The 19,414-nt window shown below is 39.6% G+C and overlaps 3 protein-coding genes across 4 annotated transcripts in view; all 3 read right to left on the bottom strand.

Annotated features, from left to right (window-relative positions):
* wwtr1 (WW domain containing transcription regulator 1) overlaps nt 1-12,056 on the bottom strand; it is a 37,689-nt gene extending 25,633 nt beyond the window's left edge. Inside the window, exon 1 of one of the 2 annotated variants that reach the window (XM_027169743.2) lies at nt 10,790-12,056. In XM_027169743.2, coding sequence (XP_027025544.1) covers nt 10,790-11,217 — 428 coding nt within the window. In that variant the 5' untranslated portion in view covers nt 11,218-12,056. The remainder of the gene's footprint in view (nt 1-10,789) is intronic. The other variant, XM_027169741.2, reaches the window with a different exon arrangement.
* A 1,627-nt stretch (nt 12,057-13,683) lies between these two features.
* On the bottom strand, nt 13,684-16,531 carry commd2 (COMM domain containing 2). The gene is made up of 5 exons (XM_027169744.2): nt 16,338-16,531; nt 15,748-15,825; nt 15,543-15,625; nt 15,286-15,459; nt 13,684-14,449 (listed from the first exon to the last, which is right to left on the bottom strand). Exons 1-5 carry the CDS (start codon nt 16,402-16,404, stop codon nt 14,252-14,254), a joined length of 600 nt encoding a protein of 199 aa, XP_027025545.2. The 5' UTR covers nt 16,405-16,531; the 3' UTR covers nt 13,684-14,251.
* A 147-nt stretch (nt 16,532-16,678) lies between these two features.
* LOC113657887 (protein ANKUB1) overlaps nt 16,679-19,414 on the bottom strand; it is a 4,332-nt gene continuing 1,596 nt past the window's right edge. Inside the window, 4 exon segments of the mRNA XM_047807487.1 lie at nt 16,679-17,057; nt 17,467-17,749; nt 17,751-18,073; nt 18,168-18,384. Of these exon segments, the coding sequence (XP_047663443.1) occupies nt 16,966-17,057; nt 17,467-17,749; nt 17,751-18,073; nt 18,168-18,384 (915 nt within the window). The 3' untranslated portion in view covers nt 16,679-16,965.

The raw sequence follows: 19,414 nt of genomic DNA, 5'->3' as shown, positions 1-19,414 counted from the left end.
CAAGCTGCTTTATACTGGACAGGATCACTGTGGATCCAGAGCACATGGTAGGAATACACCTGAATGGGATGTAAGCCCATCACATGACACTGTGCACATACATTCACACCTAAGGGTAATGTATCATAGCTACTTTACATGCTGGCATATTTTGGGGGACGGGAGGAAACTTGATTACCCAAAGGACTCCCATGTAGACACAAAGAGAAGAAACAAATTTCCATACAAGCAAACACAGTAGAGCTTAGATGCCTAACTGTTGTATTATAGTCTTTTAGTTTATAAAGGCTTTATAAGCATGCAGAAAAAAACAAAATTGTGCTTTTGTAGCACTTTTTAGTCGAGTGCAATAGAAAAACCTTAAAACAGAAAAAGCTTGATTAAAGCTTTATTCTATGCATTGATTAGGCATAGCACCAAAAGACCAACCAGGATTGATATGTTAGTCTGTGTGTGTATTTGTGTTTGTGGTGTCTGAGTGACCTTGAGGAAAAGCTGGATCTAAATGGGTAAGGAGGAATGTTGTGGTGCTCTGGCATGCTGCAAGAGGCCAAGCCTGAGCTGCATTTTCAACATCACCCTGACGACAAGGCGCTATCGCACTAACGCACATTCTTGGATTGACCATTAACATAAAAACAGCTCTTACACCTCTTGACTAAAAAAGACTTCAGCATTGTTGAGTTAATTGTTAACTGGTTCTTACATGAATTACTGAACTGCTGTGTATGCAAATTCTCAATCAGCCCAAATCAGCAAAAGAGTGATTTCCAAAGTCAGGTTAAAATACTGGAAGTAATGATTCTAGGGGAAAAGAGTCTCTGAATTTGATCATGCACTTGGATCTGTTAGACCTGGAAAAGCAAGCACTTGAAACCTTTAATTCAGCCAGTGTGCCAGGAGCGTGCTGAATCCATCAACAATCTCCACAGAGGATGGCTGCCAGAGGGATCTTTGGACTGAGCCAGGCTGCCAAGACAGTCACTTTTAGTGGACGGGCTGAGAAAAAAGCTTTCCATCTGCCATGGAAAACACGGTTCGAGTGAGCAGCTTTGTGGACCATGTGGACATATTCCCTCCAAGATAAAGAGCAAAGCGTCTGCTGCCTGCGGAGTGACCCCGAAGCTGGAAGACACCCGGCCCATAAAAAAATAGCAGAGCCAGCAGTGCAAAAATGTAGTTCGACTCCAGAGTTGAATTTTGAGAATGTGTTTAAGTTGAGAGTGTGAGCTGTTCTTTTTGAGCTGAACATTTTAAGCATTTATGCATAAAATATGCAATATGCAATGCAATATGCATTTGAGTTGAGCTAAGCATTTGAGCCGAGCCTTTAGTAAGCCTTTGATCCCAGCATTCACTGGAACTATTGAATGAATATTCTTGTACCCTGCAGTCTAGATCTAGTTAATTAGTCATAATAATCTTTCCAAGATCCAGTAACTGATTTGGGGCCTTTTTCCCATTCATTTTCAAGGCCTCGAGTGCTCTGTATTTTCACATCCACACATATGTTAGCCAACAGGGAAACAGAACCAGCTGAGTGCCACTGCCCTGTGGACGGTGCTACAATACATCCAGTGAGGGCTGTAAAACAAAAGAGTATTTCACACGAAACCCCCATTAACTTAGGATGGCACACTAGCTCCTTTCTCTCATCCAGAGAAAGTACAAATAAAAAGAGTGGATTGATATTAGCCTAATGCCCCCATGCACAAAGCACTCATTGTTAATAATCCCACAGCAGACATGGGAATGAACCCTGGATCTGAGCCAGTCCCCCACCTTGCTCACTCCCTCTCATGTGCCCATACAGCCTCACTCTCTCCTGCTAATTCACCGCCTAATATACTCAACCTGCCATTATTAACAGCTCACTTGCATTTTCCCCCATTTGCATTTGCACATTCTAGCTAAAACTACCTTTAATGTCCCTCTTCAGTACATGTCAGTTCTCGACAAATGCATGCGTCATATTTTTATTGTATCCTATTCTACAGTCTAAATTGTTTCTCTGAAAGAAAAAAGAAAGTTTCCAGTCTCGTTGGCCTGATATTCGCAGCAGAGCACTATTCCCCACTACAGAACAAACAGAAATTGTATATCAATTCATTTGACAGATCACGGACTGAAAAACCTGCACAGTAAATATCATTTATTTCTAAAATCACTTTTACATTAACCATTTGCACTCGAATTTCACTACAAAGTGTCCAGAACTGATTTATTTGCTTGGGCTGTAGTCACACTTTTTTGTGTATAATTTGCCTATAGCTGTTGCTTGTTACAGTAACCACACAGATGTGAACACCAGAACTGAAAAAGTTAAAAAGAAAAGTTAAAAAGAAATTCACCAACAGGATAGATTCAAATTGCTTTAATACATTTACAATATTAATCATTAAAAGGATTTGATATTCAAATGAACATTAAGTGAAAATGATCTCCTTAGGTGAAAAAATTACTTTAAAAAGGCAGCACAATTATTATATTGCATGTTAGATATCCAGATTAATATTTATTGCTCAAAATAATTACATTTTGCATTGCTAAAGTGACTCTGAATTGTACACAGCATCAGAAATGACATTGCAGTTTACACGTATGCAGTATGCCAATGGAATCCAATCTAGTATGGATTTATAGTGCATAGGAGGTCATTTGGTATGCATTCTATTAGACACAGTGTCCCACTAGAAGTCAAGAAGCATTTATTTTGCAGTACATAGTCAAATGAAAATGTTCCTCCGGGATCCTGGTGCCACATAAAGACAGAGCTAAGCCTCATAAAACTGCATTTTAGATTCAGCAACAAAATGGCTTTTGCAAATCTTTAGCAACTTTTCTGTGTCAAAACGATTTACGATTTTTTTTTCTGACTTTTAAGTATGTAAATATTTGTGCTGGTCTTGTTGTTGTCAGAATAAAATGTCAGATGATGTAAAATGTCTAAGTACTGATGAAAAAGAAAAAGCTTAGCAGAGTTGTATTTCCAAATCTGATCTGAAACACTTCACAAATGTGGAAAAAGTCAAATTAGATATGCCCAACAAACTGCATGTGAGCAGCCTGTCTGAACATTATCCATAGCAGAGACCAGCTGAGACACGTCCCTCCCAGAGACGCCATAGCAGCTGACGCCAAATGTTATAGTGACACGCTGTCCTATACCCTAACAGAGTGCTGAATATGCTGCAGGGATGAAATGCTGCAGGGATGAAGCTGGCACTTTTCGGTGCCTTGTGGGGGTAATCTAACTGTGGCATCAGGAGGCCCATAGGCTGTGTAAGCTCAGAGATTGCAGCTATGCAGCTGTACCGGTTTTATTTTTAACACCTGCAGTTTGCATGAGTGTCCTGTCCTCGTAATGAGAAAGACCAACTTGGATTACATTGACAAGAATCGTCTTCTCGAAGCCTGTGTGTAAGGGGGTGGAAAATTCTTAAGTGTTTCCTGTCAATTAAATCATGCCAGTTTGATGTGTGCTTGTTAAATGGTCTGCCTAATCAGATTCCAGCAAAGTCAGTAAACTCAAGGAATTCAGTCATCCTTAGCTTTTCACCGACTTTATGGCCAACCCCCATTCATAACTCACACTGTGGAGACTGGAATGCGGCTGCCTCGGTTCGGGTTCAGAGAGATCAGGAGCATGTCAGGGCCCCTCCTCGAGAGCGCATTCTCACTTCATGATTGTGTTTATTTGATTAGACAATAAGCATTAGCTCATGCTCAAGTTGGCCCTACAGCGTCGAGTCCTCGGTGGCTAAAGAGACGTCACATGTGACAGGGTGACAGTCGTGTGAATCAGGACGGACCTCCGTCTGCGGCCCACTCTCTGATCAACTCCGAAACAAACACGGCCGCACGCATCAGCCTGTTGAATGAAATGCCTGCGGTATAGAAAAGCAGGCGAGGGGTCGGAGAGAGCTTTTCTCTGCTGTGAGAACAATACACCCACATAACTGCTGCTCACATTCCAGACCTCATGAATAGGCAGCAAGAGACAGAGAGATGGAGGGAGGAGACTCTATGGAAGACTCCTCCCACTTACAGGAAATCCCATATAAGGTCAACAACTTCTAATGCCTTCTAATGCCATTGAACAAAACATTTAGGTTACAAATGATAGCTCTCCATAATATTTGATGAAATGAGAACTATGACTAACTTCTTCTTCTACACCTGTTCTTACCTTGAAAGTGCAGAAAACTGACATTCTTTGAGGAAAAGATACTGATTAACGAAAACAAGCAATGTTTTTCTATCTCCATTTACCAGACAGACATCTTAGGCCTTCCAAGAATGCAGTGTTTTCGGATAGTTACATGATTTTGACTACTTCAGCAGCTGTGAAGGCTACAGACAACCCGACATTATTTAGACTGGCAATGAGCGATCTTTTTGACAATTCTTTCATCGTTCTAGAAGATCTTCCAGCTTGTTTCATGTCGCACATTGTTACCAATCCTAAACAACACTTTTTGCAGAACACAATTTATCAACGTTTTAAATGAAGTAATCAGTTCAATTTAATTGATTACTTTAAAAGGAATCATGGGCAAAAAAAAAGCAGTTCTGATCAAACAAACTACTTTCTTCACAGATGGTTGGCTTATTTACACTTGACGCACTATGAAGTGCAGGTCCACTCTTGTTTATCATGTCAAAGCCCTGATGATTTAATTTCTTTGGTAAAGTCATATTGTCTGATTTTCCCATTTTAGTGCATCCTTTAGCAAATGCTTTGAAGTGACTCATGTTTGTTGTTTTTTACTTGACCAAACCCCTAAAGAGAGGCCGTCATGTCCCTCCAGCCATTATCCAGGCAAACAAAAGGAAATGAGTGGTTCCATATCCTGTGGACTGAGCCGTCTCTTTCAACTGCGTATTATGTAGGGGAGGTGGGAGAGCATGGAAAGCACCATGGAGAAAACAGCTGAGCGCACGCGATACGCACATTTTACTCATGTGGTTGATTTGGAAAATATATACATCAAAGCAAAATAAGTCAGAAATGTATCCAGTTGTCTTGTGTAATAAAAAGTTTGACTTTTTATAGAAACTAGAGAAGAAGAGAGAAATAGAAACTTAAAGTGAAAATGCCAAGTACATAACAAAATATAACATATACAAATAAATAAATAAACAAAATAATAGAAACTAGAGATAAACATGCTCTGCTTTTCAAACGTTGGTGAACTCAGACAGTGTGTGCAGCCAAGTTTACATCTACTGCATTATAATGATCAAAAGCAAAAGTTCCTGGAAGAGCTTAGACTTGTCTGTTCCATGCTCTGTGCTGAGGTCTGTAAACTGACAGAGAGGTGAAAGCACATGAAATGCAGTCGAGCACGTACGTGTGTGTGTGTGTGTGTGTGTGTGTGTGTGCGTGCAGTAATCTCCCATCTTCTCTCTAGCTAAAGGCTTCCAGCTGTCTTCCCGTAAAGGGACGTCTGCTGAAGGTCAGTGGCACCATGTCCGAGTGCTGATATGTGTCCAGAGAGCTGCTTCCGTATATAAAAGTTATAAACCACGACTGCGTATGGGTCACAGTAGCTGCCACGTAAACAAAGCTCTCTCTGTCAGACACCTTTAACTCCTACACAGCCATTTAAGCAAACTCACGCATATCGGATTATTGACTGATCTGAGCACGTAACTCTTCGCAGACTGCAAACACACACACAGACACACACAGACACACACAGACCAGACCCACAGACACATAGCCTTCTTTACCCGCTTACCTAGCTCGCATTAATTCAATCAAAGCTCGTCCTCAGCGTATTATGAATAGATCATCTTATCTAGCAGGGTTGAACACTCCACAGCAGGGCTCACACGTCACTCTGAAGGGTCTCTTTGTTTTTAAAGTGTTTGTAGTGATGGCAACATGGCTCAAGCAAGACTCCAAGCCAGAACAAATCATCATCAAAACTTTGCACTATAAAACAATAGACTCTGAATAAGAGACATATGATAAGCTGTTGCGCAAAACAGTCTTTTCATTTTAGTGAGGCAGCAAAGTTCTGGAATTAAACAAGCCTTGCGTTGAAAGCCTAAAGCCCATAAATAACAGGCTGTTTCTATATATTATGTGTCAGTGTGCTAGAGGCCCTGGCTCGGGGCTCCTCTGAGCGCTCAATCAGCTGTTGTAAATGTGAGCAGCAGCTACGGTGGTATTGTCAACTTTTGTCAAGTTCAGATATGCTTTGGAATCGCAGCAATCTGTCATTAATCACAGTCATTAAACCAAAAACAATCCATTATGTAAATAAAATAAACTGATCATCAATAAAATGAAAATATAATTTAAAAAAAAATTCAAGAACTGGAAAGATTTGAGTTGGCGTCTCGTTTTCTGGAGTCAAACTGCTATACTGCACTCAAATCTGAAGGAATTTGATCAAATATCCAAGTCAATTTCACACAATTATAATTTACTTCCCCCCTTTCATACAAGGTCCTGAAGTACTCAGAAAAACCACTGTGCTAAAAAGACACTCGTCTTGCAATGGACTATATCACGAGAGGAGTTTCATGGCCATCCATGTCACAGACTTAGTGTAGTGGAAGAGCTTCCAAACTCAACCCTGCATCCAAATATGAGGTATTTTATTAGGTCATAATGTCTGCTTACAGCTTAAAGTATTCATTAATAATATCACAGAATTAAAGAGAATGACAGCTGTTAAGAACAAAGATAAAACCATTACCATTTTTTATGTCTGTTCTTTAAAAAAGAAAATTAACAAAATATCAGTGGTTTAATGCCATAATGCTATAATCTAGTTTGTTATATGTAATGCTAAGTAAAGCCAGCATCCAGTAACCACCAAAGGCAAAAAGAACACAAATCTCTAGACTGCCTGCTGCCGCCACAAACACATCTGTTATGGCTACTTTATAGATAGAAACCAAACCAAGGTCCCATAAGAAAATCTCAGAAGTCCTGCTTCCATCATTCTTTCATCTGCTTTGTTGAATTTCTATTGTTTCTATCCATTGTGCATAGTGCAACAGTCCGGGTTAAAATAATTAGGTCAAAGGGAACAGAACATGTGATTAACCCCAATTTGTAATTTGTAAAATAAGCCTATAATGAGACATGTTAAGTAAACCTTCTGTCTTTGGCATCTTTGAATTGTGTGACAACAGCCATTATCAAAAACTCAGCCACCTGCATCACATGCTCCCAAACCTGCTTATCCATTTGCTATGACGTTGAAGAGCCCCGTCCCAACTCGGCGCAGATGAAATCAACAAAAACAAGTCAAATCTGCTCCCAGAAACCATGACGACATTCCACAAAATCTACTGCCATGTATTTGATGAAACATTTCAAAGTGCAATCATATCACAAAAACATGGCAGAGCAAACACATTTCTCAACTGTCTTAAAGAACAATTTACAAGGCATTTGTCATGGGCAGAAGTTAAAAGGAAAAGAAAAAAACTGAACAGCAAATGCCCAAGCTTTTTCGAATATCATTAATTACAGGCTGCTCCAACATAAAAAAGTTTTTAAAAAATATTCTGTAGTCTTCTTTTTTTTTTCCTTGCGTGCAGCTAATAATTCTGACTCTTGTTGACTCACTGAACCAGAAAACCCAGCTGCTGTTCGCTGCAGTGATTTCATAACCATCATGGCCTTTTGTTAAATCTGTGCAAGTTAGTGGAGGTGTTCTGTACTGCACTTCTTAGTGCTGTTACTTTAGTCATCGCTGTACGATACAAACCTTAAGAGAATAAACAGGTTTGGGGAGGTATAAGGACGTGAATGTGGGATGTCTCACAGAGACAGGTTTTCGGCAAAGAATATGACACAGCATTCAAGAAAGAGAAATATAATTCGGAAGTGTACAGGGTGGAAATAGCCATTCGACGTTGTGTCGTTCCATCAGATTGCGCATCATATTACAGACAATACTTACTACCTATAAGATAAAAAAGGGTCCACAGCATTTTCTGCTTCTTTACTTATTCAATTGTCCTCCATAAGGTCATGGACAAGTGTAAAATAATCAACTCTGCATATAGCTGGAAGTATGAAAGCAGAATGTCCTAACAGCATGGCCTATTTCTAGCTCCATTATGTGTAGTATTAATCATCTTTTTCAAAAATGGCTGACAAACAAGGTGTGTAGAGCCAAATTGGGGGGTGGGGGGTGGTTTCGGGGGAATGGTTGGTTAGTGCGGGGAGAGAGGAGGTGGGGGGCATTTACTGGAGAGAGTAATTACCCCTGACAGGCAGACTTTTGTCTTCTTGACTGCTTAATTGCAGGGCGGAGGAAAACCCAGATCTGCAGCTTTGTTGATGGTGGATGTGCCAACTGAATGTGTGCAGGCACTAACATGTTCATCTTAAGATGCAACAAGTCAGTTTGGAAAGAGGAAAGCAGAATCCGGTAGATGACCAAATGGAGGCAATTCCTTCTTCAGTGTCTCACTTCCGGACAATGCAGACTTTGGGATGTGCGCCAGAGCAAATCATATAATCCCATACTGCTTTCATGAAAACTCAGTGTCGAAGTTATTTATGTTAAAGCTATGAATAACTGGGGTTTTTTCCTTTCATGTAATACATCTCCAGTAGTCAAATTCCATATGGAAACAGCAAAGTCCTGAAAATATTGAGGCAGACTCTAGTCGGTTATACAGAAAATTTGCATTTCAGGACCACCCAGAAAGCAGCGATGAGCAGCTACGACCAGCTGATGATACAGTTTAGGTTTGCCCATAAACTTAATTACCAGATGCTTTGTTGAGAGCTGTGCAATGCACATGCTTATACACTAACATCTATGACTCATATGAGAGTTTGTGTAAAAAAAAAGTTATAAATGGAAAAATTATTAGGTAAAAATTGGAGGTTTGTAAAATGCAAACCTCAATTTTCAAGTTGTAAATTTGTCTTTTAAATCAAAAATATCGACCTTTATAGCTAAACTGTCTGCCTGGAGTTCACCAAGTCCATGGAAGTATGGATACATAATATAACCTAGATTAAAGATTTATTAACGGACACGTTCATGAGTAATTTAATAAATCGATTGTGTACTAAAATTGTAATCTTTGTTAAGGCCTTGGTTGCTACTGAGACTCAATACGAGTCACATAGCAATCGATACTTAGCCAGGCATGAATTTAATAGCTGTTAGCAAGGCAAGAAATTTTTTACTTTTGCAGCCAGGTTTTGCAGTGAGGTGACACCCTCAGAAACAATTAATTTGATTTTATATATACACAAATATTAAGCTAATTATTCAAATGTGCACAATACTATTCACAATACAGTTATTTACAGACCTGTTTGTTGTTCCAGTTTGGGTTATTTCAGTGACAAGTCAATAATAGAATTCAATAATAAATGGCAGACCCCAGGACGTTTCCAAAGCGTGATTTGTGAATCAGTGATTAAGGGACACTAGTCAAATTAGAGTGCCTTAATCTTATTGTTTTGTCACCCTGATACAAGCTGTGGGTGCGATATAGGTGGTGCTTCTCAGTTTACAAAGCCCATCCCAACAGCAAACACCCTGCTGAGCTGAACACAGCCTGAGTGACTTATCAACTTTCTATCAACTGAGATAACCACCAAGTCCTCAGGGCCTGAGAAGAAAAGATAGGCTGCTTACTAACACCCCCCTTTCCTACCAACCACACACACACCGCCCCACCTCTTCATTCTTATACAGAGCTTGTTCAAAACAATTATGTACGCAGAGCCAGATTTGTGTTTCACTTTAGGTACATCTCAAGATAGATAGTCATCCTTATCACATGGTCAAAATGAGCCAAGATGATGGATATCTTTGAAAAGTGTGGCATGTGCAACTAAACAGAAATTCTGCTTTTAGTTCTCTGACCCACACCCTGAAATCTCAGGTCAGGGATAAAGCTTAAAACGAAACCACCTTTGCATAAAGTGTCCCGTTCATGTTAACAACTTAACTAAGAACACCCCAGCAGCGATGAAGCATTAAAAGTTAATGGTTGTGTGAAAATGATACAAACACAGTTTCCTAAGAAACAGAACAGAGCTGTTGTAGCCTATGACCCATCTGATCTTTATGGTGATTATTTATAGTCTGAAATAGACATTCTGTTAATGATGTGAGATATATGAAGTGTCGCCTGACAGTCTGTCTATTTGTGTTGTGTTAATACAATCTTAGCTGTGTACCAAGTCATCATAATTAATAAAATAAAAGCGTCCAGAAAAGTTGTTTTAAAGTGAAACCATATCAGAGGGTTTTCACTGTCTTACCTTAAAGCACTTTTTTTTTATTGTTGTGGCACAGTACATTTACCCTTCATTTCCTACCACCTTCTTCATAATGTAAATATTTATGATGTAAAAACATCCTGCATGGCTGCGACAAAATAATTAATACAGGCTACAGAAAGGTTTTTAGGGTAATGTTAGATTTTTTTTTTTTTTTTGCTTTCATTAAAACAAAAAAACAAAAAAACAACAGCTTTACATTTTGGTTGTTGCCACATAATAAATTTTTCTACATTTACAAATAATTCATTTTTGGTGGAAAAAAAATCTTCCACACTTTTCTGTGGACCAACATGGAATGATTCACTAGCCAGAAGTCCTTATGCACTCATTAGTTGTACCTCTTATTTGGGGGGGACCTTTGTGTTAGAGACTAAACAGGTAAATCACTGCGCTTCACTCACGGGAGGTCTAGATCATTTCTCAGAAATCCCAGTGAAGGCGCGCGCAACAGGCCGAAACCGGCGATGCCGCATCACGGTTCAAAGCAACACTGACACTCACTTGAGAAAGTACTTCTGGCCGGTGGACGTGTACGCCATCTCCCAACCGGGCGGCAGTGGCAGCTCGTCGGTCACATCGAAAGACTGGTGGCGGCTGTGCGCGTGCTGCACGGGGCTCGCGGTGACGGCGGCGGATGCGGCCGCGAGCGCTGCGGGTCTGAGCTGCAGTGACGCCGGAGAAGAATGAGAGCGCACGTGCTGCGGCGGGAGCCTCGGTGGCTGCTGGCTACCGGAGTCCGTGCTGGACTGGCGCGAGTGTGAACCGGAGTCCGGCTCCTTAAAGAACGACTCCGGCAGGTGTTTCTTCCTCCAGGAGCTCGGCCGCGGGTTCAAGACGGCGTTAAAGAGCGCCTCCAGGTCCGTGTCCGGGTCTTTGGCGACATGGATCACTTGCTGGCCCGGTAACGGTTGAACTGAGTTAGTGCTCATTTTTTGTTTTTGGTTGTTTTTTTGTTTTGGCAAACAAACAAATGAACGAAATAACGGTTTTTCTCGTTACAGAAAAAACAAACAAACAAAAACACAAACTTCTACAAGGCCTGTTTTTGTTTTTTTCGTTTAAAAACGTTCAGGACTCCGGTACCAGGTCTTATTTCTGTTTTAGTCCAACAAAGTTAACGAAAGACTAAGAAAAACATCTCATTTGGTGTTCGAAAAAGTTTCACGGTCACTTTCTTTTCCTATCCCAAGCCAACCTTCTTACTCCTCTGCTTCTCTCCCGGGCGGCAGAAACTTTGTAAACTCAACTTTTCTTCCACAGCGTCTGTGTCAGCACTCCGTCATGAATATTCAATTAGCCGGAGGCGCCTAGGGGCAAGACTCCTTATGAATATTTAATTAGGCCACACCGCTCCGTCATGAATATTAATAAGTCCAAAAACAACACAGACTTCAGCGTTCATAACAAACCCGAGTAACAAGTGGATTATAAATAAGAATTGTGGAAAAATCTTTGTTGTTCGTCAGTTGTTGTTTTTTTTACTTTGGCAAAATGAAACACAACTGAGAGTCATGTTACCCTTATAGGCCTAAACCCTGAAAAACAGCCCTGATAAACAACCATCTGTCCTCCACCTATCCTCAGTACAAGGAGTGCTAACAGTTCTAGTCCCCTGAACCCAACAAATCCAGATTCACCATCAGAATGACAGATCTGAAATTTATCGATCCATCACTCCGTTCCACTGTTTCCACTCCAGCTGAAGCTTGGTATTGCACACAGTAATCTTAAGCTTGTGAGCAGCTGCTCAGCCTTGGAAAGCCATTTTGTGAAGCTCCCCGACACACAGCACTTGTGCTGATGTTACTTCCAGAGTCACTTTGGAACTCTGTATTTCATGATGCAACAGAGCATTGTTGAATTTCATGTGCATTGGTGATCTTCAGCACTTCAGTCCCTGCTCTGTGAATTAGCATGGTTTAATATGTTGTGTGGTAATCTGTCTATATAGGCCCTTAAACATCAATTTCTCAGATGTATAAATGTAGATAAATTGGTGAGCTGGATAAAGGCATCTGATGACAAATAACAACAATGTAAATGCAGTATCTGTAGTATTTATATACAAGTGCAATATCTGTTGTATGACAATTAACTGGTGTGTGTGTGGGTGTGTGTGTGTGTGTGTGTGTGAGAGAGAGAGAGAGAGAGAGAGAGAGAGAGAGAGAGAGAGAGACACTGAGAGAGACTGAGAGAGACTCAGTCAGTGGAGTGATAGGTGGCATTGCTGGGTGAATTTGTAGCTGAAAGTGCTCCTAAGCAACCTCAACTCCACATAAATAGGAGGAGATGGATTACACAGTATACCAGAACAGGGTAGAAAGGCAGAAATGTACTTGTGGTGAAGGTGATATCTATGACAGTGCCACTTAGACAGTAGAATGGGTCACACTTTAGAGCTCCGTGACTTTCAGTGTCTATGGAGATCACAAGGCTGTGCACTTGACCAATAGGTGGGGCTGATATGTACAGATATATATATAACTCACTTATTAGGTTAAAAATGTATCACAAAAAATATATCTAACTAAAATGTTTTTGGATTCTTTTACCATACAGTTCAATGCTTAAATATTCACCCATCTTGAACGTCCATATTTTGAGTATTACAACCTAGAACTGAAATTTATTTAATTGGGATTACATATAATTCTTAGTGTAGACTGTGCATGCATGGAGTTTATATGCTTTCCCAGCACTAAGGGTATTCCTCAGGGTTCTCCTGTATTTTTCCCAACCCCAAAGAATTTTGTTGTATGCTGATCTAAATCAGGTGTGTTCAAGAACTGCACCTGGACCATCCCTCTAACCCTGTGTAGGATAAAATGGTACAAGAAACGGTTTGTTTGAATTTGTGTGAATATGTGTAAACATGAGCAAAAAAAGTAAAACCCTAATATGTAGCATGTGTCTCTTATATAGTCATTTCTCTTGTGTGGAAAAAGAGGATTAAATCCACACAGGTGTTAACACCTTTGTGCTATTTAATCCTTATTTTACACACCACTTAATCACAAATACAAACCTGCTTGAGCGCAATTGTCTAAAGGCTGGTGCGGGTGTATGCAAGTCAATGAACCTTACTGAGAATTTGGCACAGGGAAGACTTTTGTGTCCTTTTACATAACTTTGCTTCTTGTTCTTTTGTTACAGTGGAATTGATAGGTGCAAAACTGCTGAGAACTGGACGTGTTCAGGCTGATAACCTTTCTAGCACTTTTCAATCCTATGTAAGATTAGCAAATAATTATTAAATGAATCATTTTTCCAATCCAAATGAACTTTTTCTAATGTTAACCATGAGCGAACGTGATTTTTTTTTAATGAATAAACTGAGCTTTCTTCAGGTACACAGGATTTAACATCAGGACAAAAAAGTAAAGAGAGTACAAACATGTATTAATGCCTTTATTAATGCCTGTATTAAAAAAAATCAGTAAGAATACAGCAAGTTGTTCTGTCACAGATTAATAAACTAGAGTTTAGATTTACAGATTTTTCACTTAAACAAGATTAAATGTAAAAATGAAAATGAATTTCACTCTTTATCACTGGTCCCAAAATTGTGCTTTTTTCCACATAGTAAAGAAAAACACTGAAAGAACGTAATAACAAATAATTGAAAAAACAAGCCAAAAAAATCTAATTATGCATAAAGTTCAAGTTCTAACATTAGTCACACCTTTCTTAAGTGACTGCTAAGTGTTTTACAGTCAGGTGATGACACTAAAGGACTGAAGTGTCTTCATTACACTGTACGGTATCTAACACTTCAATCACAGTTCATGTGCCCGGGTCCTAAACTGCACATTTTCCTGTTTTCTCTGTTACAACACATCTGACTCACCAGTTCGTTAACTTGCTGTATGAGCGCATGCTGTAAAACCTGCAAAATGGAATGTGCTCCCGAAAGATGCTTTAGGTGACCATTTACACCATCTAGTGTCCATTTTATATATAATCCTATTTGATGTTGCGGAGGATTCTGCGGCAGTGGCTGCTCTTTACCTCAGCGAGAGCTTGCTCCAGCTCTCGGATGAGATGCAGCAGTGTGGCCGGGTCTGTCTGCAGAACACGGGCGCTATGTGAGTCTCCATTCTCCAGATGAAGCTTCAGGGTGACTGTAGGTTTCACCTGCTGTCTCAGAGCCCTACTAGCCAGCTGTGAACAGAGCAGGAAACACCAAAGTATCACTTGATGCATACAGTATGACATGAATAAACATTTTAGTTTAAAAATAGACTCTGTGCCTAAATATTAACTGTTATATACTTGATATATAGTTGTGTTTTTTTTAAAGCAATAATGATTGTTTTAGAAAGCAAAAGACAGTTGAGTGCAAAAGTTTGTACCTCCCATGGATTCTGGACAGGGAAAGTGGAGCATGCACTTGTATTTGGTAGTAGTTTTTTTATTATTATTATTTATTATTATTATTATTATTGAATTGCAACAGCCAAAAGAAAAGTAAATTATTTTGGAAAACATATCGCTAGGTGCAAAAGTATACACCCCCCAAGGAAACATGAAAAGTGCATTTCTGTTTTGCAATTAAAATTGACTGGGAAATGAAATGGGAAGCTGCATTTCGTTTCAATTATTTTATATTTCAAAATGTAACCTCTAAAATAAAAAAACAGAAAAATATTTTTGAGGGGTTGCTTTGCCATGATCCATTCACTCTCCAGACTCTCCAGATTTACAGTCAAGACACTGGACGAAGGCCATGTATAACTAAAGCAGTAATATCAATCTCTTATAGAGTACTTATTATTTGTGATGATGATGAAACATCTGTGAAACCTAAAACATTAAATCCTATAAATTCAATTCATTTTGCAATGTGCTAGGAAGCTTTGCATTGTTTTATTGTATTGTCTTCTTTGATTGTGTCCTGTCTAAAATATTCCACTTACAAGAAACAATATATTTAAAACTATGACATTATTAATACTACAATCAAGTCTCAGATACCACAGACACCTCGAAAACCTTACCTGTACATCAAGCCGCCACTCGAGGTTGTGATAGTGGGGCAGAGACGGGGCAAGTTCACTCAGTATATGACGAATCTCCTTCCTGTTTTCCAAATAAAGCTGCAGCAGGAGTTTATTGAGCTCCTCTGAAAATCCCAACACCAACACAGAGTCCTGAAAGTCCACTTCAGAGATCTGCAAAAATATAAAACAACAGCACCTCTTTACATACTGTATTTATTTTTGCCCCAGGACATTGCAAATGTAAAAGCCCTCACCATCAGCTTGGAACTTTCAGTCAGAATAAACATCAGTCCCTCAACAACATGCTGCACAGTCTCTGCTGGGACATTCAGCTTTCCTAGAAGACAAGTTATGCCACATGGAATAGAGCTAGAAACAATTCGGTCATGCAAAATCTGCAAAACTGTGTTACTCTGCCCTTGTACATAATTACGTACGTAATTAACACATAAGACTTACTTGCTGCCCCCTCGTAGATTTTTGGGTTTGAGCCTTTCTTCAGGAACTCCACAGCAATTCTGCCAAACTCACCAACAACTGAAAAAGCAAGTTTATATCCTGTGTGACGATTAAGTTCATCGCTCTTCAAACAAACAGATACCCAGATTAAAAGGAAAATAACAGACACATGCATTCAATCTGTACTGCCTATCCTACGCAGTGTTACAGAGAACCTAGAGTTTTTATCCCACAGGGCTCAGGGCACACTTTAGAGGAACACCCTGGAAGGGGTGCCAACCTATTGCGCGCGCGCGCGCACACACACACACACACACACACACACACATACACACACAACGGACAATTCAGAGTTGCCAATCAGCTACTATGATGGTCTTTGGACTGGGGAAGAAAAACTGAGTGCACCAAGAATTCGATTTTTCAAGCATAATATTAAATAATAATATATTGGCTGCACAAAATGCTTCATTTTAATATTTTGTATGTTATATGTTTTCCATGTTTATTAATAATGCTGCTATAGACATCTGGTGTAACTACACCAGTACTTACTGGTAGCAAAAGGGCTAAATGCTAACGTTACTTACCCGCTGGGTCCACGTCAGTTAAAAACCCCAGGTGCTCCTTATGCTCGTCAGACAACACTAACAACATATTGTTAGTCTACAGTATATTATAGCGACAATACAACATATAATGATTTCTAATAAACGCTGACAGCTAATCTGCCTGCCACTGTTGTTGGAAAATCACATGATCTGCTGCGTGCGCTGCAACAGAATCCGACTACAAACAAAATGATATAAAAATGGTTCCTTGTCTATGTCTATGTCCTGAAAATTGACTTCACTCTCCAGTGACAATACTGTAATACATTCAGTTTGTTTTTGAACAGCATAAAAAAATGTCAAACATTTATTGGTCATTTATGTTCAGTTTATGTTCATTGGTCATTTATATTCAGTTGAATTTATGTATTCATGTATGCACATATACAATTTGATTGAAAATCAGTCATTTCATTGTTTACTAATTTTGCCTCAGCATATTCTGAGCTTGTTAGTTGTAATACATTGATACAGGACAATGTACAGTAGCTACAATCTAAAAAATAATTGTTTCAGGTTGTAAAACTAGTGAAACATAAATTTAAACATTTATCACAGCCTTCATAGGGTTTTCGTTGTGTTTCCTGGATAAATCTTCACAGAATATTTAGATGCTTCTTCGGGCAAGGGTTTGTGCAACAGCAAACTGTTGTAGCCAGTTCTTCTCAACAAAGGCACTGATAGACATGAAAACAAATTATGACATAACTTTTTTGTTGTTGTTGTTTGTGTATCACTGACCTGGCGATAGCCAAGCTGTATATTGCATTCGCTCTTGGAGAGAAGGACTCCAATGAGGAGCAGTGATTTTTTTTTTTTTCTTCTAGAATTTCTGTGAATAAATAGAGGTCTGGGACCAGTATCTCAAAATGTGTGTGGCAGGAGAACCCTGCTTCTCCGTTTGTGATCAGTATTTTCAGCCACCAGGATTTCCTTTGGCTTCTTCCTGCCACATCCGTTATTCCACTTAATCCTTTTCCCTGTCCTTTTGTTTGGGGCAAGAGGAAGCATCTGTGGTAGTCACTCTGATGCATTCTGAGATGATAGGACAGCAGGGTGATGACATGGACAGGATGAGACTGTGGGCTGTGATGTCAGAGCCTGAAACCCACAGGATGACTTGTTGACCCATGTGCATCCTTTGAACATAGAACACCTGGGTACTGGGGACATCCTGGACAAGGAAAGCCATCAATTAGCAATGTGTCCCCGACTCTGCTTCTGAATGGACTTCTGTTTTCTGGGACAGATGTGTTAAGAAGTCCAATTTTAGCCTTGATGATTCAGATTTTGATCTGAACATAGATCCAGGTTGACAGTGCAAAACCACAGAAGGTGACCATAGTGTACAGTTTGGACACAAGATAAGATCCGCGTTTTTTTTTGTTGATGATGATTTTCAGTAATCTGAAGTAGGTGTTGGTTGCTGGGATCTCTACAGGCTATGTTTAATATGTTCCTACTGAGGAACATCTGCAAAATGTGAAGTTGGCCAGCCTCTACAGCAGCATGAACAGGGCATTTTAAGGACTCTGGGTGGTCCGTTTCGTAGCACCATACACGGGAAGGGTGGACACCCACAGGCTTGTGGGCTTTTGCACCACTGTCTAGTAGCCAACTGGCCATTTCACAATGTCCACGAGCAGCCACAACATAAAGAGCCAAACTTATGAACTCCGTCCAGCCATCCCAAGTGTCCAAACAAAGAATATCTCCTACCACAAATGAAATACAGTGAGTGTAAAAATTAAACTTAACCTCATTATACTATAACAACCCAAATAGTTACAGGTGTATTGCATTCCTTACCAGCTTCAACAGCATAGTGTGAGAGCAGATTGCAGTCATAAAGCTCAGCCCCACTCTGAGTCGACAACGTGAAAGCACTGGCTGGTAGGCCAAGTAACAAGGACACCAGGGATCTAATTTTGGAGACAGAGGTAGCCAGCAGACATGCTATTCCCATGATAGGCAGGGTCTCCTTCGTCACAACACTGAACACATGGAGCACAGCCTTGCTGACCTCCTGCAATGTATGATACCTTTGTATCAAACTTCTCAACTTCTGTTTCTGAGAAATAGAGAAGTGCTCAAGCCTAAATGAGCTAAGATCACTTTTTGCCTTCCGCATCTTAATGGATAAGATGATATGGAGAGGAGCTTGGATCAGCACTCTTTTTGTGAGACATCTGATACATAATATGTGAGCAGATGCAGTGCTTTCATCCAAGGACTTCTATGCAGTGCTTTCATCCAAGGACTTCTTGCCACCATGTGGCAGTAGCTAGGAACAACAACAACAACAAAACAAAAACAAAGAACGTCATACAGCATAGCATCTGTGCGCCTGGCTTTGTTCAAATCTTCTAGGTATAAAATGAGAAATACAGGCATTATTATGGCTATAATATTATCATGATTATTATTTGGGTCTTTTGTAGGGTTGAAATTCTCATGACTTGTCTTGGTCTCTAAACCTTTCTCAAGATTGATCTAAATCGTTCTCATGACCTTTGTCTTCTATTTGATTTATTTGTTTCTTGGTTTTGTCACACAAATGTCACACAAATGTAAATATTCTATTGACAAAGGTGACATCTATCATTTAACTTCCAAACAATATTTGATTCAGGGCTCTTAATATACCAAATGAAATGTTTTATGTCATTAACATGTAGGTCACATTGATACATTAATATAGTAAAGATGAACCATATCAAACTAGTTTAACCAGGTCTTAGTCTTTTCTTGGTGTTGTTGTGGGAAGGACTTGGTCTTGTTTTGGATTTGATTGTTATGGCATTGTCTTTGAGCTGAGATAGTGTTAGTATTAGAAGTTTGATTACCACAGATCACAAAATCTGAGCTACCGCTACCTTAAAAATGTTCAGGCCAAATGTTACTAATAACTCTCTCTTACTTATTTAGATTTTTACCCAAATGATCCATCCACAATTAAATAGTAAAATGAGTACAGATTAAAAATTTCCATTAATATAGATCACTATCTGATGGTTACAGGATACACCCTGGACGGAGTGCCAACCCATCGCAGG

The sequence above is a fragment of the Tachysurus fulvidraco genome, chromosome 2 (assembly GCF_022655615.1).
Source record: "Tachysurus fulvidraco isolate hzauxx_2018 chromosome 2, HZAU_PFXX_2.0, whole genome shotgun sequence".
Classification (NCBI taxonomy): Eukaryota; Metazoa; Chordata; class Actinopteri; order Siluriformes; family Bagridae; genus Tachysurus; species Tachysurus fulvidraco.
This window is presented reverse-complemented; position numbering and strand designations above follow the sequence as displayed.